Here is a 23616-nt window from a genome sequence, read left to right as displayed (position 1 = left end):
CCCCAATAGAACTGTGAATAGATCTAGGGATACTGCGGCTAATAGTCTGGGAAGTAAAATATGTGGGAATGGATTACGACCTTTTTGACAATTCCTTAAGAAGTGCTTGAGAGCGCTAAATGCGAGCAAGCTTTACAACGGGTAAGTAATATACGGGCAACGTTTTGAGCTATGTGATTCAATTACAGGGAACTAAAATTATTACTACAACTGCTCAAAAGAAACTGCTTCACTGCAAATTGGATTGCGGTTCAGCAAGGTCGCATAAGCTTGTTGCTCTCTTTTCCTGTTGACATCAACACCAATTTCGATAACACAGGTATACGATTTGTTTAGCCTATATGAAGCTACACATTTGCTGCAGCTGCGCCGCTCCACAGATTAAGCAAAATCAAACCCCCATTTAGTTGTTGGGAAGCTGTACAAATTATTGATTAGCAGGTTGGAACACAACTTATGGACGTGAAAGACAATGCGATAGACTTACTGCCGCGTCCAGGCTGGTGATGAAGAGGGTGGTGCATGGGGCATTGGCCATTTCGGGAGTAGGAATCTGGCCGTGATAAGGCTTCTTTAAACGGTAGACAAGTGTGCCAAGCTCGAAGGAAAGACCCATCTTTGTGTTCGATCTGAACTGCTTGTCTCTCGTCATCATCAGTGCGATCCTTCTCTGTGCGCAGAATGTGGACATAATAATTACTAAAGAAGACAAAGAAGACGATGGCTTTAAAAGACATCTGCTGGTGTAGAAAAAAGATATGTGCATTAGCCCATGCCTTTGCAGATTTCGATAATGGCATAGTAAAACTGCGGGTTTGACGGCTACGTCTGTATTGCAATGCGATCAATAGCAAGGTGGCTGCCTATCAAAGAAAGGAAGTTAGCCGTACCTGTCGAGTCCTGGAACACATTGAATGTTCCTATGCGGAGTGAGTTGGTGCTGGTACATGTTGGTAAATGGATAAACACAGCCGTTTCAGAATGCGTGATTGCTACGATGCTATGACCACTGATCGGTGGCCAATCGAAACAGGATTTCACTGTTCAACACTGCAATGTAAACGCCATATCACTGCGCCAGCATTGTGTTCAGATTAGACTGCATCTTTGAAGCATGCCGCAGGTCATTGAGGCCCACGTCACAGTCATGTGGGGAAAACTCCAAATATATGCTGCGTCGCCTCCAGCCATCACTGGTGGCCAGTTTGAAGAGCACGCCGACACCGAAATTCAGACCGACGCAAAAGAGTTGTGGCCTAGGTTACTTGCTGGTTCAACAACAAAAATGTCGCAGTTTCACTCGATAGGCGCAGCATCAATTGCGATAGCAAATTAGTAGAGAGCTATTCGGAGTAGAGATAGTAGTTTTATCGGCTGCATAAACTTGGACACATTCGCTTACTAACTGAATTAACAAGCGTGGTGTCAGCGCGCACAAGCAAACATGAATAGATCACACTGAATGACCATAGACGACGACTGTCAAAACGCTGGCAGCAAGTGCAGCCGCCGCAGCGGGCGAACGTTCGTGGGGTCTATCGCTTCAACGGAAACTGAGCGGCGAATGCACAGCGCATACAAAGGTCAGAGCCGTGTGGAGATAAGAGACGGTGCGGGCGACCGCCACAGCCGGGCAAAGTACGAGCGCCGTTGTTAGCAGAGTAGAAGCTGCGCCCCTCCCCCCCTCCCTCCCGTGCTGCCTTCCCACTTTCTTTCTTCCGCGTGGGAGATTGAGTGGCCAGTTCCTCTTGCGCCCGGTTGCAAGATAAGCCTTTGGTGCCACAGCAGAGCGTCGCCCCGCCTCCCTCCCTCCCATACCCCCACACCCTTTCGCTCGACGGTCGCGTTTGCTTTCCGCCGTGCGTTCGCTCTCCGTGATAGCGCGCGTCCCCCGCGCCCTTTCGCTGACGCATACGGCGCGCGGCGACGATTTTAGACAGTTTTAGCATTGCGCCGCTTACGCTCCGCTCCGCTCAGATTTCACGCTCTGAGATACTGCAGGGAAATGCGTAGATTTCGCATTTGATAAGCGCGTCCTGCCGAGACGCGAGCGACGCGCTATCAACTCGGCTGCAAAACGACGAAGAGGCCAAGTAGACACGCTGTCACGCTCCGCTCAGTCGGCTTTGTAGCGGAGCGAGGGATGCGGTCTTCGTTCCGCTGTCGGTATGAGCGTTGTGCGCAAGCGCAATAGCATTCCCGCTAAGCTGTTGTGTGGCATTCGCTAGCCTATGCCGGTCTGAGCGGAGCGGACAGCGAGCGCTCAGCTAAAACACTCTTTTATCGCCCTTGGACTTGATACGGAACCTCACGGCGATGGCGACAGCGACGACGACGGCGACGGCGATGCCGATGGCAGAAATCCGGTTGAAGTGTCCATATAATTGCTTTGGAAAATAGTGATCCCCTCAGCAAGTGGCTCTGCGACATACGTCGCGGCCATCTATTCGACAACGAAAAAAAAAACAGTAATACCTTGCGATCGTCTAAGAGTTGGCCAGTCCAAGTTTCGTCCGAATACATGTACACTAGACTGTCCGAGCATTATCTGTGGTAAGCTTGGCAATATAAAAAAAATCAGTCCGGCCGCCTCGTAAATGGTGCATGAGAGTACTCTCCGTAGTGGATTTTCACTAGTAAAGCGGCCAAGATGAGCATCAATTCTTTCAATCAATCGCTGCCAGTATTACATCACTGCCATGTCATATATTAATCACTGCTAGGTCGCCTACATTACCATTAAGCACATCATAAACACTAGAGCCGCTATAATTCAAACATTTTTTTCTTCTTACTTTGAGTCGTAAATCTGCCTTATACAACGCCTTTTGATGATATATTATAATGATAACAAATTAGTCTGCCGAAATCTGCAGACCATTTATTCCGCTACGACACCTTCAATAGTAATGACCTGACCCTCTAATATGACAATCCTGTAGATTCAGTAAGCAACAACCCACCAACTACATCATGAGCCCATTCTGTGTCACGCTATTATCCCTAATACTGACAAAGTATGGCCAAATTTTTTAAAGACCCCAGTTCCCAACGTGTTTTACTTCCTCAAAAATGATAAATTCCTTTATACTTGCACACAGCTCCATGGATTGTGTGCTGCAATCTACCAAAAGCAACACAAAGCACTCAGACAAAACTAGGCTCGCCCACAGAATCGCCAGAAGAAAAGTACTGTCGACGAGCTCAGCTCTTCTACGGCCGTATACCAAAACGTGTGGATGAACCCACCTCGTCCGAGCTACAGAAGAAATAGAGTGTGCTCAGAGGAGGCCGTTTTATTGCGATAGCAATTATATGGACACTTCAACCGGATTTATGCCGTCGGCGTCGTCGTCGCCGTCGCCGTGAGGCTCCGTTTAGCTTCCAAGAGGGATAAAATCGTCGCCGCGCGCCGTATGCGCGAGTGAAAGCGCGCGGGGGACGCGTGCTATCACGGAGAGCGAACGCACGGCGGAAAGCAAACCCGACCGTCGCACGAAAGGCCGTGGGGGTATGGGAGGGAGGGAGGCGGGGCGACGCTGTGCTACGGCACCAAAGGCGTATCTTGCAACCGGGCGCAAGGGGAACTGGCAACGCTATCTCCCACGCTAAAGGAAGAAAACGGGAAGGCAGCGCGGGAGGGAGGGGGGGAGCAGCTTCTACTTTGCCAACAAATACGCTTGCACTGGCTGTGGTGGCGGTCGCCCGCACCGTCTCTTATCTCCACACGGCTCTGACCTTTGTATGCGCTGTGCATTCGCCACTCAGTTTCCGTTGCAGCGATACACCGCATGAACCTTCGCCTGCGGCGGCGGCTGCGCTTGCTGCCAGCGTTTTGACAGTCGTTGTCTGCGGTCATTCAGTGTGATCTATTCATGTTCGCTTGTGCGCGATGACACCACGCTTGTCAATTCAGTTAGAAAGCGAATGTGTCCACGTTTATGCAGCCGATAAAACAACTATCCCTACTCCAAATAGCTCTCTGCTAATTTGCTATCGCAATTGATGCTTCGCCTTTCGGGCGAAACTGCGACAGTTTTTTGAGCCTCCCTCCACCCTCAGATTGTCTCCGTCAAGAAACCATTTCTAGAAACCGACTTTCGCAGGTATTGGTCATGCCGACTTTGCCCCGAGAAGATTTACAAGCCTGCTATGTCAAACTGCCAGAAAAAATACCACTGCCCTCGTCTAAACACTGCCTTCAATATACGGCGTTTGCAATAACTCGGGATTCGCTTCGGGTCGGTAAACAGCGAAACTTAGTATTCAGCAATTTCCTAGCTTGAGCCAGGCGCGAGATTAACCCCTGTACTCTGGAAAGTCCTTCCCCTCCACGCTCAACCTTGACTCGAGGAAGTGGATGGCAACACTGGCCCTCAAGAGGTGTGAACACGGCGCTTCTTTGATACTCCACGGAAATTCTTGAGAAGCGCAACACCTTCTTCACTCGTTGTGCGGCACTGCGCTCAACTTGGTGGAGCGGAGGTATAGAGCTATGGTATGGCGGTATGGTATATGGTATAGAGGTATAGAGGTATAGAGCAGCTATAGCGCATCTCCTGCACTTGGCAAGGACAACAGGTCCTTAAAAATGAACCTACAGCCTGGGCAGGGACTGACACGAGAGAATCAGAACCCCCAGTCACATCAGGGGTAAAATAAAAATCCCCCCCTACCTAAAAATATGGGAAGCCACAACACCGCAAGGCGAAAAGCACGCGCGTCCTCATTACTGAAAGGACTGCATGACAAACCTGCAGCCTACGTTGACGCTACTCACGAGGCAGACCAGACATATGCTATAGCTTCAGCTGACGTCCTCGGCCGAGCGCTTCAGTCAATGAAGATTCTAGCAATCTCAACCACGCAAGCCGAGAAACGGCGATTACACTAGGAACAACCATCGAGGGAACTCGGTTCTCGTTCGCCATATCCGACTCAATGTCCGCCATTAAAGTTATTAGTCTGGGTTTGTCAGCACAACAGCCCAAAATGTACTAAAACCACTAGAACAAGAGATGAAGCTCATCTGGGTGCCTGCCCACATGGGAAATCCGGGAAACGAAGCGGCCCACGTTGCTGCCCGAGCAACAACCAACCGGGTGGTGGGCCAGCCTCATGTACCGGACTCCCAAATGGCAGCCCTAAGATACGGTGATCGGCTGAACATCTACATAGAAGAACGTAGACTCCATCCGCCACCGCACTACTCTCTTACGCGTGCGCAGGCCACAACTCGCAGGCGGGTGCTAACCCATAGCGTTTTAGGCCCCAGGCGCCTAGCTGCCATCATGGAAGATCATAATGTATCAAAATGCACATATTGTTGCCTGTTAGAGGCTAGCCAGGACCACGTTCTATGGGGATTCCCCAGCAATCCGCCCCGTAGAGAGCTCACGAAGCAAGCTCCCTCACCGGAGGAGTGGGAGTCGGCACTTCGATCGACAGACCTGGTCATGCAAACCAAGCTGGCAGAGTGGTGGGCTAGTGTTGTGGCTCCCTGGACCCCGACCTAGTCCCCCTGTCCAGCCTGGGCTCCATTTCTCCTTCCTTCTCTATATAAGAAAGTTCCCCTTTTTCCCCTCTTTTCGAGGTATAAAGCTTCGAGCCGAGTGTTGCTTGCAAATACGGGCCTAAGTGCTCGTTACGTCGTGGCGGTGGCAGTACGCATGGCGCGATTTTGCTCCCACATGCTAGCTACGTATATGCGATACAGGACAAATTGTATCCATGAACGTGTTTACAAACGCCCCTGAATGCATGGACGCTGCCATTATTAGGCAGTTGACCACGCCGCCATTGAGCGCCTTCTGGCTTCCACTTTCCGGTAGCGGAAGACGTGCTGTGTGAATGCGGAAATGCGGTGTTTTCGCTTTCTGGGGGAAATAATACATGCCAGTGTTACAACGCTTTCGACCGAAAGCGCAAACGGCACTTTAGTTCTGCCGATGGCCATATTTTAGCCTGATGGCGGTGAGCGGTGAGCAGTGGCGGTACGTCCTTGGACGAAGCGATATAAAATTGCCCGTACTTTTTCTTCCGTTTTTCTCGCAAACAGCACATAACATTTACAACTCTTCACTACTGTGTAATTCGTTGTGACGGTGGTTATGTGCGAGCAGTTGGTCGATAATACTGTTTTCACTTCCAGTAAGCATGTCTTATTTTCACTGCCTCGTCTAACCAGCTGTTGTTCTGAACGTGCAATAGATTTATAGTACGGAGAGGTGCATGGGCCGTGAGAATTATCAGGGCTATATTTACATGAAGGTCTGCCCCAGAATTTAGTCGTTGAGAAAAAAAAAACGAGACGCATAACTATTCCACCCAAAGTCCCTGGTGATTCTTGTTTCAACGAAACTACAGTCCGTTAAGGCTATTTCGTTATATTTGCGGTATAACCGTCACAAGGGTTCCTCAAGGACAGCAACACAACGCATTAGCAGGCTGCGGCACAAATGCACTGCAAATGTGCCACTTTTCAACGAACGCCTTTCACGCCAACGTTATAACGAGCTGCGCCGTGAATGCACTAGGTATGTGGCGTTCTACAATGAACCTCTCACTAGGTTGGGTTACTGAGTATCTGCCACGCTATGTGCAGTTCTCAACGTTCGCAGGAACCGGCGCGCGAACACTTCTGGTCTCGGAGGCCACGCGTCGACTTCGCGGCAGTGCTACTAGATGGCGCAGCATGTCCAAAAAGAAGCGCCAGAGGGGGGCACGGTTGCCGCATGACGCGTTTCTCAGCATACGCATGCGCCGGTGCCCCATGCATTTTAGAAGCCACGCGCGTACTTTGCGGTTCTTAGGGAAGCGCCAAAGAGGGACTTAGACAATTGTCTAAAATCTAGGGGTGTTGAATTGCAAAATATTGCTATCCAATAGAACACAAACATTCGGAGAAAAAAGACACAGTTTCGCCCGAATGGAGAAGCATTCATTGATATAGCAAATTATTAGATACGAAGTAAGTTTAGTAGTTTTATGAGGTGCATAAACTGCTGAAAACATTCCCTTACTAACTAAATTAACAAACACGCTGTCACGCGCGCACAGGCATATATGAATACATCTTAGTCGCTGACCGCGGACACTCACTATCAGAACGCTGGCGCGATGAAAACCAGCAGCGGCGGCCAGATAATTCTTTGTTGTGCTGCCGTTCACTTCAATGCGAACTAGGCGCGGAAAGGCAAACGCACACGAAGCATAGGAAGCCATCAGTTATCACGAATCGCCTAATCTTCGAAGATATCGAGGAGTGACTCGAAGATATGGCGCGGGCGGCCGCGCTCAGCCGTCACAGCCGAACAGGAGTTGCGCACTCACCTCCCCCCCCCTTTCCCACTCCAAGCTCACCACCCACACTTGCGCGCACAAGAAGACGGCGCCGCACCAAGCCACCATGTTCTCGGCTCAGCCTCGCAAGCGTACCCTCCCACCTACAGCATACGGCGCACGGCCGTGATGTTATCGCACTTGGACTTTATACGAAATCTTACGACGACGCCGATGGACGAAATTTGCCTAGGTTGTCTATACTGTTGCTGCCGGAATAACAAGAACACCTTCGAAAATTCAATCGAATACCAATAATTCCTCACTTCTAGCGAAGCGAAATTTATGAAAGAGGTGTAACTAACATGGTGGTCATGCTATCTCGTGCCCTATGAAACTGACAGAAATAAGACAAAGGTTCAGCACATACGCGTAGTAGAGCGTCACGTTCGTTGTACTATAAACGCCGTGCTAGCCATGTGGCGACAGCATTGCGCTGCTGAGATCTGGGGCGCCGGATCGAATCCCGGCCGAGGCAGCCGCAAATATATGGCGCGAAATGCAAAAAATGCTCGTGTACCGACCATTAGGCGCACGTTAAAGAACCCCAGGTGGTCAGAATTGCTCTGGAGTCCCTCACCACGGCGGGCATCATAATCATGTCGTAGGTTTGGAACGCATTGCCCCAGAATTGAAATATTTTTGGTATAACAAGTTAAAGTGTAACACTTCAGCACGGTCCATCGTTTTAAATAATCAAAATAGAGCGACATCGACCAAAGAATATGTTGATTAGATCGAGACAACAACTTCGCCTGTTGCATAAAGCAAGGCAGGCTTATTTATCGACTGGAAGCTATTCTATGCAGTAGTAGTTTCCTCCATGCTTTAGCTCAGCAGATGTTGCTTAACCGCTGCCGCGGAGGACCTCCTGCAGCAGAATAATGCGGGCGATCTTCTGCTTGACATCGGTACTCCTCCCTACAGACGGCAGTAATTCAGCTTGTTCACTGCACTATTCGATAGAAGCGAATATTCGACTACTTGGAATAGTTGCTCCTCGATTCGCATACGAATGAAAAGATTTTCCGCAATTTAAGAGTGTTACTCACCATCTCAGGTGCCCGCCCAGACTCTGCGAGAGCCGCTCCCAGGTACGACCCCAAGTTGAAAATGGCAGGTGGGTGGCTGTAGCACTCTAAATCTCTCTCAATCCACCCCACAGAGCTGTAGGCGATGACTGTGTCCGCCACGTGGTTGCTGCAGCGAGGACCGCACAACGCACCTTGTTCGACCATCAGCGGGAGAAAAACATTGTTCGTGAACGAAACAATTCGTGTCCACGTACAGAGAATCAACAATTTTCGTCGGAAGACGGGATGTATAGTCTACGTTTTGACACGGGTCGTTGCCATCGCCAACGCAACTAAGGTGGCAGCGAGCAGGTGTTCACCAACTGCGACAGGTACGCTTCATGAAACATTCGTTTCCGCTACGAAATATTCCTTGCTCGACGACATTCCTTGTTCGACCACCTATTCATTTTCTGTAAAAACATATTTACCAACTGATGCACACTCCCAAATGTCATGTACATTTGCCAACTGATGCACACTCCCAAATGTCCAATACCCAGGACGAAGATATCAAAAATAAAAAAATAAAAATTAAAAACAGACTTTGCACATAGGATCCAGGAACATGTTGCAATTTGTGACGTGCTGTTTCACGGTGAACAAAAGTTGAAAATGAAATAAACTTGAAGCGAGAACATCCGGCATAAATATTGCAAAGAACAAATTGTGTAATAATTCAAAGAAACAAGCTTCTCATGGAAAGGTTTACGCAAGGCGTATTTTCAATGTCGAGCAAAATTTTTGGCAGCCCGCGATTTTTTCCACAACTGCGAAACTTTCTTTCAGAAACCCGTATGGGTTTCCCTTGTAGTTTCGTGCTACATTCGCGTCCATGACAATTTGCCCTTTCCCTCGACTGCTTAGAAGTGTAGCGCATTCCAGCCGCCCGGTGAATGTTTGTTGTATTCATAATTAGGAAAAATGCAGCATTTAGGCTTCAGTGCTTGCTTTCTCGTAGAGTACTTGCGGTACAATTTACGGGCCGTACCGTTTAACAATATAAGAGTGTGATATTAGGCGGGTTCACGTGAAAGTGATTTATGCTGCAATAACAGGACGGGATGCATAGTATGGTTCTGTAGTGTTCAATTTCTTAGAAATTTCATTTCAAAAAGCAAAATTAAAAAATAGTTCGAACACTATAAATATCTGAGCACTTCTGTGGGTGCTCTAAAAATGACAGATCGAAAATGACGTCCCAAATACCTTCTATACTCACTCGACCGCGTCGTTAAACATGTTTTGCAGGATCCCATACGCGTTCTGCTCGCGGTAGTTGTATATTCCGAGAGCTATTAACGTCTTTCTCCCGGCGTCGTTGCCTTGTACTTGTTTGAGTTTCTGCAAAGAAATGCGTTAGAACGCAGAAGAGGACAAGGTCAGCGCGTGCGCCATTGAAAAGAATAGATAGCGTTAACTGGGGCGAAAAAAAAACAATGATGATTATTCATTGCTTCTTTTTTATTCTCATGTCATTCGTTTCTGCTTTATTGCTTCTTTAATTTATGGTTTGCCTTCACAAAATTTTATTTCAGAACCACAGAGATGCAATGAGAATATAGACTTGTTTGTTCCGGAATCATACTTAAGGGGGCTTGACATACAATTTACGATCAAAACCTGTATTGTCTTGAAGAACACGTTGACAAAATTTTGGCACTTTTGGGCAAGCATGTAATTTGTAATTAAATTTTTATGTTACATTACGCCAGTGTTGCTCCAGTGCCAGTGTTACGCCAGTGTTGCTCGACTCATAAGAGTCGAGCAACACTGGCGCGCTCGTGAAATTGGCGTCACAAGCTGCAAGCTTGCCGAGAGAGCAATGTATATTCCGGCGAACAATCCCGTGTTTCAGCTGTGCGTGCATGCGGAAAACTTTTGATTTGTTCAGCTTGCCATGGGAGTTAATCAGCTTGCCATAGGAATTGTTCAACTTGCCATTGGAATTGTTCAGCTTGGCATTGGAATTGTATAGCTTGCCATTGAAATGTTCAGCTTGCCATTGGAAATGTTCAGCTTGGCACTGGAATTGTTCAGCTTGCCATTGGAATTGTTCAGCCTGCAATTGGAACTGGTTAGCTTGCAATTGGAATTGGTCAGCTTGGCATTGGAATATTTAGCTTCTCATTGAAAATGTTCAGCTTGCCATTGGAAATGTTCAGCTTGGCACTGGAATTGTTCAGCTTGCCATTGGAATTGTTCAACTTGCCATTGAAATTGTTCAACTTGCAGTCACTGAAACAATGCCACAGCGGCGCCCATCTAGAGCTGTAGGGCTCCAGAGCGAACGAAGAATATTGGGCGGGAAGGACTGGCCCTCCCCTGACGCTTGTGTTTCCTGCACTAAACACTTTCACGCCAGGCAGCTACAACGATGATTTCCGCCTGCTCGCAGAGTTCGGGGATACCCGCGAAAAAGCAGAGGCTGCGGCCATACGCAATGCCGGCCGTGTTCGCGCACCGACCCATCCGGCAGGCTGTACCCAGCCAAAACCAACGTTAATAGAACTCAGATTCACATCTACGCTGAAAATGGGCTTCGTGGCGGTCGCGAGAACTAACGGCACTGCGATCGAGTCGCGCTACCGGCAGCGCTTCCGGTTGCGCTCCTTCTTTGCTTCGGCTGCATCCTGTGTGGTTATTTGTGGCGTCTTGCAGAAGTTCGTTCGGAGGTTTGAGTGCTCGCGCTGGTCTGCGGAGCTGTGAAGCCTGGCTTGTTTCGAGCATGCGATATGCTGACGTATTTTACACCGGGTTGAACAAGCGGCTACAAGTCGTCAGCTAAGCGCTACTTTTAATGCGTAAGCATTCTTTGGCGAGTACCACAAGTCCGTCAAGCGAAAAGTGTAATGCTTTGTTTCTGAACAAAAAATTGCGAACTTAAAATGTTTAATCATTTTAATGTAAATGTAGAGTGATTGGTAGCTTTATGAGAGATAAGGAAGAATTAAAAAAATGATCAGAGGGAATACCCATAGGGATACACACGGCTTCATAGAAAATGCATGGGGAAGCTTATAGTAGGGGTGAGGCAAATGGAATTTGGGGGCCAACTCCAAATTTGGATGGGCCAGCGCGCAATACGACTAACTATATCCAAGGAAATGCATAGCTTATACCGGGTGCAAATGCCATGTAGCTGGACAGATCCAAGGTAATGTTGTTTGCCGTCGCTTGGAGAGAGATTATTTTTTGCATACCGCCTAAGTACATAATAAGTCTTAATTAATAAATATTCAACTTCTCAAGTATTATTGGATGAAAAGTGTAAATCAGAAAATTGTAGACCAGCATGTAAAACTCACGATGCAGCTTTCTGTTGCTCAATACGTGGCACATAAAAGTGTTTTTCCGAGCGTGAAAGACGACTGTGAATATACGCAAAGTGCCTCGAGATGCCAATCGCGCGGCAATTTTGCGTGTGTATTAACGGTTCAATACGTGACGCACATACCACATTTACTTGATTCTAATCCGCACTTTTTTCGAGTCTGCAAATTTATTTATATGGGCGCTGTATTCTAATACGAAACCTACACTACAATGCGGCATGGTATCATGAATGTGATTAAAGTTTCTCTAATCCAAACCAATGCACACGCCGCTGCAGGTAAGGGAGCTGTGGTAGCTTTGAGCCCGCTCCGTTAGTTCGTGAGGCTGTCATGGTCTGCAAGGCGTTTAAGAAATACGGTGTCTCAGAGTCCATAGTCGTCAACGAAGAATGTTCTGGGCTCTAGTGATAAAGGGGCCTTTGACATCGACAACCGTGAAGCCTGTTTCGCTGCATACGCACGCAATAAATTATTTTTGTCCAAGTCAATCACGCTCATGCCGTCAATAAACTGTAGATTAAACAATGGACAGCGTTGCATTTATAATCGACAAGTGCGGGTGTCTACTCCAATTATGGGCAACGCAATTGTTTTTATTTCTGTTTGTAAGAACGGGGTGCGCATTACTACCGAGGGTGGGTAAGAATCAAGTAATTACGGCACGTGGTACTGTGACAAGCAGTATTCTTATAGGCTAATGTAAGCGTATAGTTGGTATACAATGTCTTCTTCGTGTGCCATTTATTTTGTTCGCGTAGTAGTTTTTGTATATTGGAAGGCCATGCAAACTACGTGTACTATATAAAAAATATCTGCTTAACATTTACAGAAGAAAGAGCACCGACAAGCGGCATCAGTGCGGGATTTCCCACGCGGACCAGGAGGAATGATGCACTTACTGAGAGAAGTGCTTTTGCTTTGTTGAACAGGTCGTTCACCTTATTTGCTCTCTGCAACACATTCAACACGCCGTAGTGCTTGATGTTTTTCGGTACCAGTTCCCTTAGCTTTTTTTCTACCTCTGCGTTCACGGCGGCGACATTTGTGTACCTGGGAATGAATGAAAGAGTTCACAGGTCGTACCCTTGTCACGATAGTCTGCACAGGTGTTCATTGACTGATCTCCAGTGTGCAAAAAAAAAAACGAGAACAAAAATCAATAAGATGCGGCACTTCCATCTGATTCTTACGCTTCACACTCTTGCCACAAATACAAAATACATTTCACAATGCCTACCTACAAGTGTACAGTCACGAGCGAAATTATATGAATGAATGAACGACGTCAAAGGTCATACGCTTGTCGCGATGGTCTCTACAAAGGCGTTCGAAAAGAAAACGTGGGTAGGTTGTATGAGGGATGCGGCTGTAATAGGGCACATGAAACGTCTTGTACTCGCTGCAGGATACCGAAATGACGTATGGACAAATGCGCAAGTGACCTTCATTCACGCATTACAAAGCTCACGTGCACAATTGCTGTTACAGCTAGTGGGTGTCTCAGGGTCTAATTTTGCCGTCGTGCTCACTTCGTAATGATAGTGGGTCCGTTTACTTTGCAAGCTAAGCGGCAATAACGTAATATTATTCCAATCTGTTTTTCACTTTATTTCCAAATCCGCCACTGGCCCTCCGTGGTAGGTCAAAATGGCTTGGACTACGTTCAAGTGGGCTTGGTCGGCCGTCCATATGTGCTTGGCCCGAGTAATTTTGACCGATCACAGAAGGCTATAATGGCGAATTTCGAAAAAAAAAACTGCCCCCACCCCCCTATCCTACTTTTGGCACCAGAGGCTGCCTCGCGCTTCTCAAGCCCTCCGTACTCGTAGATGGTTGGGGCTCCTGTGCTTGCCTCAAATCTCCTGTGATCGCACTCGATCCATGAGGAGACGGACATGTTCTGCCGTGGTGAAAGGGTTCGCGTATCTCTGTCTTGCTGCTGCCCGAGTCTCTTGACGCCTTTTCCGGATGAGGCGTGCCGAACGCAGATCATGGCCGAACGAGCTTCAAATTTCTGCAGCACAGTGCACGCTGGTAGGCCTTCTGATGAGCGTGCGCAGGTTTGGTGTTAATAAACTATACCTACTATGCCAGTGAGTTTTTCTTAAACAAGACCATTTCGGTGGAATGTGCATACATTAGTATACGCTTGTCGGGAACTCAGCTGCGAGGCTAAGTACGTCTCCAATTGCATCGTGCGTAGCGCGGTAGTGTCCCTATCTGCAGACGTCACACATGTAAAATAGAGCAATGGCTTCATCACTGCACACTACGAGTAAAAAAAGAAAAAAAGAAGAACGAAAAAAAAACATTCGCTTTTAAAAATGTCGTGATGGCCACGTTGTGTAACTGCCTGTGAATCAGACACTATTACTGCCAGCCGTACTCGCCTGAAAAAGCTTCGTGCGTTTTTCTTTGTTTCCTCATAGCCAATGCAACAACCACTTCCAGCCCCAAAACGTAGAGCTCATTACAGGCACAATCAGCGATTTCGAAAGCGAAATGGAACAAGTTCGCGCCTGTATTTAGTCCGCAAAGTTAAACTGGCAAGTAAGCACGAGATAAAAGATTCATTTAAGGGACAGGAATGCTAAATTATCCTTGTACTATTATTTGGAGCACGTTAACTATAGCGTCCCTCAGCCCATGCGTTACTCATTTTTATGGAGTAGCACTTGACATTTTAGTCAGCGCACCTAAAAATTTTCATCGAATGTGTGAAATTCGCAGACCGTATGCACTAATCGTAGAGCATCACGTGCGGCCTAGCGTAAGATTGTTTGGTGCGAGGCGATTTCTTTCACGCGGCCGTCAAAAAATCTGCAGTCCTTAAAGGCAAACTGCTGCGAAATTTCACCGGCGCTACACTGCTGATAACAGAATGGTACACTTGTGTAGTATACTGAAGCAATCGTTGCAAAGCTGCAGGGCTGACAATTGCCTAACTTTCTCATTAGCAGCTCTTAAGCAGCACCTAAGCTGTCTGCATGGGCCTCCGATATTTTTCAGCGCAGCGCGCAAGCACGTCTGGCGGCGTTGTTGCCCCCTGTTTCGGTATAAAAAAATAAAAAAAAAACATCTACTTTCGCAAGGATTTCGGAATGCATCGGCTCATATCTCAATTTCGGCATATTCCTTATAGAGGCTGCTTTATATCTGTATTACCTGAAACAGGGCTTCTCACGCGACATCAATTTTGCTGGAGTTGGCCTTTAACAGCGGCACTGGTATGCTTGGCCGGAACATGTAGCGTAAACGAGGTTTACTCAATTGAATCAATTACTAACCGGATATCAAATCCGATGCCACCAGAACTTCGAGTGAGGGTCTTCATTTCTTTCTCGAACATGTCCCAGCTTTGAGGCACCGTGACGCCGCGGAAGTCGTTCATAACAATGACGACGTTGGTGTAGTAGACGTAGGTACACAGGCCATCCCTCGGGATCATGCTGGGGAAGAGTGCGTAGTCGCCGATCGTGCAGACTATCTCGTCGACCGAGACTGCAAGCAGGAGTGACGAGAAAGACGTTGGCGGCGGCGCAACAGAAATTCTCAAACATGTTTCGTCTGAAGTCGTCGATTGGAGGTGACTTTCGTTGATAATATTTTTAGCGCTAGCAGCCCTGTGAGGAACGCTAATTAAGCAGTGGTAATTAGAAGAAAAAAAAAGTTCACTTTTCGACATAGCTGTGTCCGCTCAATAAGCGGAGAGCGCCGGGAGCACTGTTCTTCCGTTTAAGGATGTACCATTTTTATCTAGTTGGGCAGTGAAGGTTCACCTGCCCGGTCATTGCGCGAATTGTAAGCAACTAGCGTAGGCGAGGCATGTTACCGTTTACAGGGTGAAACGCGGCGTCCGGGTGGCGCGCGTTGCCCAGACTCAGAGGCCATGCTGAAATCGCGAACTCCTGACATTAGAGAGTTATAGCTCAGCGGGTTTATGGGCCAGCGGAACGAGCGGTCGAGCGGAGAGGGCAGCGAAGCGCCGCACGAAAGGAAGAGCTTTAGCTCAGCGATCCGTCGCTTTTCTCCAAGTCAGCTTCAAGCGCTTCGACGCATCGGGGCTGTTTATGGCCACGGCTCACACGTTGTTAATCTGAGGCCCCAAGGAACAGCCATTCCTAGCCATATAAGCGTCCCGGACATCTTCAACCCTGAAGGGCCGTGCTCGAATATATCTGTGTGCAAGAATACTGTATTTAATGATTGACGTCCTGCGGCGCACGCGGCTAGACAATCTCAAAATCCTTATCCGCTTCAGCTATAATCCTTTTCCCCGCTGCGCTCGTAGCCTGTGACTTCCATGTACGACGCGTGTAACTTTGCATCGCCTCGGTGTTTAATTGCTGCTAGGATAATAAAATGCCCATCGTATAGTAGCAACTAGGTATAGAGGGTGTTCCAACTATCATGCACAAAAGTATGCAAATGCCCCGTAGCTGGACAGAACCACGGTAATGCTGTTTGCCGACGCTAATTGGAGATAACAAGATTATTTTTTGTTTTCCGCTTTATTACATAATTAGCCTTAATTGATCAACTGATCCAATAATAAAATTAGGTGAAATGTGCGAGTGAAAAAAATTGTAGAGCAACAGGAAAAATGCAATCAGTTCTGTTTCTTTGGCGCTGAGCCGTGCTCCCTCAAGGGCTGCAGAAGATAGCGCCAACCTTTTCCCTTTCCAAACGAACCACTTACTACTACTTCTGTTTCTGCGATTGTCGCATATGTTTCCTTTTTTGCTGTGGTAGTCTTTGTTTTAGACCAAATGAACGACCACATCTCCGCTGTTTCGACAGATTGTGTCCCATTCCACGCAACGCGTTAGGAACTCAGCCGCCCGTTGAATCCGACGCATCCCATCCCCTGCAACGCGATAGGAACGCCGTCGCTCATGGACGCCGACGCGTCCCATCCGTCGCAAGTAGCGCCATTCGAGCCAGCCAAGCGGCCGCGAATGCTTCGCTGTGGTCGCCTGGTGCTGCTGATGATAATGGCAGCCTGTTTGAAGCGGGGCGGTGACAAATAGTCACCTAGTCTGCTTGATTTATTACGGTATGCTATACCCGTTTTTATCTAGCATTCTTGTTTATCTCTCATTAATATTCTTTTATTTATTCTACCTTGTACTGCTACCTATGATTTTAAGAGATCAGTTCGTATAAATCTCTTTGCTGCTTTTTAGGGGCGAAGCTCCTTAGGGTGTGGGTCTGTCCCTCCTCTGTAGTATGTAGTTAGTGGTCTCTGCATCTTTACTGCAGCAGCATACACATGACTCATCTAGTTCCGAATATTTTCTCCGGTATGTTTTGGTCCTTAGGTTACCGGTTCGAGCCTCAAATAGCAAGGCACGGCCCTTTGTGTTATTGTACAGATTATCCCTGCTAATTTCTTTCTTCTCATCCTTGTAAATCTCCACGGTCCTTTTTGTTTCTAATCTTTACAACGCATGATTCGCGGAGAGCCGATTCGAAGAGAAGCTTAGCTACGGCTCTTTTCACCACCTTGGAGTACGCGGAGTCAAAAAGAATTGGTTATTGATGAGAAACTATTGAGCCTTTGCGTGTAAATATGTACTGAGTGTCAGAGAACTTATTCTGCAGTAGAATAGGTGTTCCTAAAATTTGAAGCCTTACTTGAAGCAGTGCAGTGATCACTACATGAGATGCAGAAAATTTCCACGAACGGCTGGAAGACATGTCTACGCACCATGCTGCCTATTATTAAACGCTCGGCGGAGGGTTAGTTGACTTATTTTTGCAATGTGCTGAAAAATGGCTCTCTGTATCTCCTACGGTGTAAGGATTGTTCTCGCGCACCCGTCCTTTTAGTGCAACCCACACAGCTTATCAGATGTACTACAGGTATTGCGCTGTCAAGTCACACGTGAAAATGTGACGTTAATAACAATTATCATATTTTTGTTTATTTTGTCACTACACAGTTATTTTCCGGCCATCCTATATTTGAGTTATCCAGTTATTTTCCGGGAGTACGCAGTTCAACAAGTAGCGCTTGTTGTGTTCATTCGCTCTTGTGTGAGCGTCTTTTCTGAATAGATGCTCTCATCTATGAAACAGTTCTCCTGAAGAACAGTGTCATAGTGAAATGTGTCTAATGGAGCACCTAACAGCCTGCAAAATGTTTAAAACGGCAACTCTGACTTACATGCCCTCGTAGTAGTTGTTGGACGTGTTGTTGGTCGGGGCGTTGGTCTGGGCGTCGGTCTGGGCGTTGGTCTGGGCGTCGGTCTCGGCGTCGATGTGCTCGTCGATCTGGTCGTCGATCTGGTAGTAGGAGGTGACGGCACAACTGGAGGAGGTAGGACTGGTGGAGGAACGGCTGGCGGAGGAACGACAGGTGGAGGAACGACAGGTGGAGGAACGACAGGTGGAGGAACGCCTGGCGGTGGGGCGACTGGAGGAGGGATGGCTGGCGGAGGGGGGAAAGGCGGAGGGATGGCTGGCGGATGGGGGACAGACCGAGGGGGGCCTGGAGGAGGGGCTGCTGGTGGGTGGATGACTGGAGGACGAGTGACTGGACCCGGGAAATCTGGCGGGGGGATGACCGGTGGGACACCAGTAGCACGCGTAGGAGTTGATTTAGTGGAACCTGCAGTATATGTAGCAGTAAAAAACACATGGTTCAATAAAGGATAGATCACCTAAAAATAAATTACCAAGCACACTGTAACATATTGTCGCGTATACCCTGCTATACAATACACACGGAATGAGGATCCAGGAGAGCGAAAGCGTAGACGCGCGATGCCGAGACAAACCTCGTTCTCTTCTTCTCCAGTCCCCTTGCTGTGCCACACCATGTGGCATTACCCCCTCTTCAAAAAAAAAAAAGGAAAACATACATAGGCTTGACGTGAGAGCGCCGAGATGGCCCAGGACGAACACACAGGCTGTAGTCGCAATCACTTTAGTGTGCGATATAGTCACAAGGCACTGAGGGACGACAAACAATCAAATTTGACCTAACCGGCTGAAAACGTCGGATATTAGGGGCTATAGTACGGTTTAAACCGCACAATGTGCACAATCTCAGATTGCGGTTGTCGACGTCGGGGAGGCTGGCTTCCGTCAGGAAGGACTTCGTAATTCACGTCACTAATTCGCTGCAACACTCTGTAAGGTGCAAAGCAGCGACTCAAAGGTTCTCCGATAGTCTTTTTCGTCGTACGGGAGTGCAGACTAAGACTTGATCACCAGGTTCGAACTCGACTTGTTGATGGCGGAGATTGTAACGATGCGCATCGATGCTCTGTTGTTTCTTTATGTGCACACGGGGAAGCTGCCGGGCTTCTTCCACGCGTTGCTCGAAAAGTTCGGCATCTTGGGCGAGATTGAGAAGAGTGATGTTGTCGCACGGCAGCATTGCTTCTAACATAGTCTGCACTTCATGGCCGTAAACGAGGTAAAACGGCGTGAAGCGCGTTGTTTCTTGCGTAGCAGTGTAATAGGCAAACGTTACGTAGGGGAGTATCGCATCCCACGTCTTGTGCTGTACGTCCACGTACATGGACAGCATGTCAGTCATCGTTTTGTTCAGTCGTTCGGTCAAGCCGTTTGTCTGCGGATGGTAGGCAGTTGTCCTTCGGTGTGTCGTGCAGCAGAGTTTAAAAACGTCTTCAATGAGCTGTGCCGTAAAGGCTTTGCCTCGGTCTGTGATGACGTGCGACGGGGCGCCATGACGTAGGACGATGCTCTGTATGAAAAACTGGGCAACCTCGGAAGCTCTGCCTCGAGGCAGCGCCTTTGTCTCAGCATATCGCGTCAAATAATCTGTGGCGACGATTCTCCACCTGTTGCCAGAAGATGACAGTGGAAACGGGCCCAGAAGATCCATGCCGACCTGGTCGAAAGGTTCGCCAGGTGGGTCAATCGGATTCAGCAATCCCGCAGGCTTCACAGCTGGCGACTTTCGGCGCTGGCATTCACGGCAGGCTTGGACGTACCGCTTAACATACTCGGTAAGTTTCGGCCAGTTGTAGGATTTGCGCACTCTATCAAGCGTTCGCGTAAAACTCTAATGGCCAGACGAAGGGTCTTCATGACAGGCGAACAAAACTTCAGCACGGAGGTCTGCTGGAACGACCAAAAGGTAGGTCGTGTTGGAGGCACCGGAGTTCTTATACAAGACGCCATGTCGTAAACAAAAATACGACAATCCTCGAGCGATATGCCGCGGTATTGATGGGTTTCGTCCTTCCAGATGTTTGAATAAAGGCCGTAGTGCGTCGTCTGCGCGCTGCCGTGTGGGCAAATCAGTAACGCTTACGGCCCCAAGAAAAGCGCCGTCGTCATCAATGTCTTGTTCGGTAGTGTCGATAGGGGCGCGCGAGAGTCCGTCAGCGTCTTCGTGTATGCGGCCCGACTTGTACACGATGGTTACGTCGTATTTCTGCAAACGTAAACTCCACCGTGCCAGCCGTCCAGAAGGGTCCCACAGATTTGCAAGCCAGCATAGCGAGTGATGCTCGGTTACAACATTTGGCCAGCGCCCATACGACGGCAAGACACTCTTTCTCGGTGGTTGTGTAGTTGGTATCTGCATGCGATAGCGTGCGACTTGCGTATGCGATCACTCTTTCAATACATTCCTACCGTTGTACAAGCACCGCACCAAGTCCAACGTTACTGGCGTCGGTATGAACTTCTCTGTCCGCCTCCTCGTCTCTTGCTCTGCCTCCTCTGAAAGCAGTCTCTTGCTCTGCGGCCCAGAAGAACGATACATCGTCATTCGTGAGACGAGTCAGCGGCGCCGCCATCTTCAAACAATTTTTGAGGAAACCCCGGTAGTATGCGCAAAGGCCCAGGAAGCGTCGGACACCCTTACTGTCGATCGGTGTTGGAAACGTGGCTACAGCGGCAGTTTTCGCGGGATCGGGGCTAACGCCTTCCGCGCTGACCATGTGCCCCAGAAACATCAGCTGCTTGTAGCCGAAATGACACTTCTGAAGCTTAAGGGTGAGGTTAGCCGATCGGATGGCTTCGAGAACTTGCCGCAGTCGTTTCAGGTGGTTGTCAAATGTCGCCGAAAAAACAACCACGTCGTCGAGATAGACGAGGCAGCTTTTGCCACTTCAGACCAGCGCGAACGGTGTCCATCATTCGCTGTAAAGTTGCTGGTGCCGAACAGAGACCGAAAGGAAGTACTTTGAATTCGTAAAGGCCATCTGGAGTGACGAAAGCAGTTTTTTCGCGGTCTCGTTTATCTACCTCAATTTGCCAGTAACCGCTCTTGAGATTGAGAGACGAAAAATACTTAGCTCGCCGCAACCTGTCTAAAGAGTCATCGATACGTGGTAGTGGGTACACTTCCTTCTTGATAACATCGTTCAGGCGTCGATAATCAACACAGAAACGAAGCGTTCCGTCTTTTTATTGCGATAGCAATTATATGGACACTTCAACCGGATTTCTGCCGTCGGCGTCGCCGTCGCCGTCGCCGTCGCCGTCGGCGTCGCCGTGAGGTTCCGTATAGATAAAATCTTCGCCGCGCGCCGTATGCCCCAGCGGAAGCGTGCGGGGACGCGCGCTATCACGGAGAGCGAACGCACTCAATCTCCCACGCGCAAGCAAGGAAGCGGAAAGCCAGCGCCGGAGGGAGCAGGGGGGGGGGGGGGGGGGGGCACTTCTCTGCCAACAACCGCGCTCGTCGCTCGTCCGCACAGTCTCTTATCTCTCCCACGCGCAAGCAAGGAAGCGGTAAGCCAGCGCCGGAGGGAGCGGGGGGGGGGGGGGGGGGGCCCACTTCTACGCTGCCAACAACCGCGATCGTCGCTCGCTCGCACCGTCTCTTATCTCCACACGGCTCTGACCTTTACGCGCTCAGTTTCCGTTGAAGCGATAGACCGCACGTACGTTCGCCGCTGCGGCGTATCCGCTTGCTGCCAGAGTTTTGACGGTCGTTGTCTACAGTCATTCAGTGTGAGCTATTCATGTTTGTTTGTGCGCGCTCACACCACGCTTGTTCATTCAGTTAGTAATAGTCGGGCCACATTTTCCAACGCACGCTACACATTCAATGCTGCCCGGATCGGTAGTGCAGCGCTACAGATGTGTCCCTTCGCACGCGCTGCCCACGGGAAGCGCTTCTCATCAACACCACCGTTTCACACGCGCCTTCTCGTGGTCATCGAGTCTCTCGTCATGTCGGTCTACTTACGTCGCAGCACACCTCCTTACTTAATCAGCTCATGTTTACTACAATTCATATTGCTACCAAAGCCGCTCACCTTACTTCGTATGACATTGCTGTGTTGCTATCGCATTCATTGCTTCGCCCTTAGGGCGAAACTGTGACATTTTTTTTTTCTTGACTAGAACAACCGGGGAGGACCAAGGACTGTGCGAAGGCTGAATGACACCATCATCTAGCATCTCCTTGACTTGGACTTGAATTGCCTCACGTTCTTTCGGCGAGACACGATAAGGCTGTTGTTTGACGGGGTGTGCGTCGTCGGATGTCGTTATTCGGTGCTTCGTGATTGGCGTTTAGCCCACCTTAGTAGACCGAGCTAAGCACGCGCGGAATTCGTTCAAGTGTTCCTGCAGTGCGTTCTTTTGGTCGTCCGTAAGCTCAGAGTTTCCATCGATCTCTCTGAGCAAACCGTCGTCTGTGTCCACTTCAGAAGCAAAACACTCGACAATCTCCGTCGATGGTTCCGTGTAGGCGACGGCAGTGCCACGAAAAACCTGCCGATGCTCAAAAGTAAAGTTGGTGACGAGGACCACTGTCTGGCTATCACGAAGTTCCACAAGGCTTCACCCCACACAAATACCTTGGGTCAGCAGCATAGAAATGTTGCCTTCTACAATAGCTTCACCGTCGTGTAGCTCGTCGGACTTGACCGGAATCATAAGACTCGCACGCGGCGGTATCGTGATGCTGTCGTCGGAAACGCGAAGTGCGGATCTGCGTCCAATGGCGATGGTCTGAGTTGTTGCCCTTTGTGTCGAGAAAGTGATGTAGCGCTCGCGGAGGTCAATAATGGCTCGATACTCCCGGAGAAAGTCCATCCCAGGAATTAAATCCCGGGAACACTCCCGTAGAACCAGACAAGTGGCGAGAAAAGCGGCACCGCGAATTTCTACTCTGGCGGTGCATAAGCCATGCGGTGTGACGACGTGGCCACCTGCCGTACGAACTGGTGCCCCATTCCATGGCAACGTAACTTTTTTCAGAACGCTCGCCAGTTTGCCACTAAGAATAGAGTAATCGGCGCCTGGTACCTACAAGTAAACTAATCTTTCTGCCGTCAATAAACACAGGTACGTCCAGTGAAATCTTGTTCGCGGGAACTGGGTCTGGCGTCATCGTGCTTTCGTTGTTTTGCGGTCTTCGGGACGATACGAGGTCTTCAGCGCGTCGAGTATCAGCGGCCCCGCCTCGGATGGTCGCTGACGTCAGTTTCACCGGCGTGGACTTGGTGATCTTCCTTGCGTAGTCCTCGAGGTGGTATCACGTGCAGGGAAATATCGCCGCGGTGAGGGTGAGCGTGACTGCGCTGCAATGTGTCCGGCCTGCGCTGCTGGTCGAGGAATTCTGCGATCTCGGGAGGCCTTTGGCCGAACCTAGGTCGAGGCGAATCGATAGAAAAACCCCGCAGTCCGAGTCGTCGGTAGGGGCACTCCCGATACACATGACCCGCTTCGCCGCAGTGGTAGCACAGCGATCGTCGATCGGGTGCTCGCCAAATCTCCGATTTCCTCGCGGGTATTCGGCGGTCGTCAAAGTACGGTAGCAGGGTTGTCGCAGCGGCTTGCGCCGCCTGAAACGCGACTGGCGACGCAACATAAGTAGGTGCGAAAGCTTGGGCGGGGCTCAGCAATGTTCCTGCGTAAGTGTTGCG

General features: G+C 49.1%; 1 protein-coding gene across 1 annotated transcript in view; it reads right to left on the bottom strand.

Annotated features, from left to right (window-relative positions):
* LOC119433109 (uncharacterized) overlaps positions 1-23616 on the bottom strand; it is a 259341-nt gene that overhangs the window by 9615 nt on the left and 226110 nt on the right. Inside the window, exons 8-9 of the mRNA XM_049658276.1 lie at positions 8394-8541; positions 488-670 (exon numbers count right to left, since the gene is read on the bottom strand). Of these exons, the coding sequence (XP_049514233.1) occupies positions 488-670; positions 8394-8541 (331 nt within the window). The remainder of the gene's footprint in view (positions 1-487; positions 671-8393; positions 8542-23616) is intronic.

The sequence above is a fragment of the Dermacentor silvarum genome, chromosome 11 (genome assembly GCF_013339745.2).
Source record: "Dermacentor silvarum isolate Dsil-2018 chromosome 11, BIME_Dsil_1.4, whole genome shotgun sequence".
Lineage (NCBI taxonomy): Eukaryota > Metazoa > Arthropoda > Arachnida > Ixodida > Ixodidae > Dermacentor > Dermacentor silvarum.
Note: the sequence above shows the minus strand (reverse complement) of the source record. Positions and strands in the feature narration are given on the sequence as shown.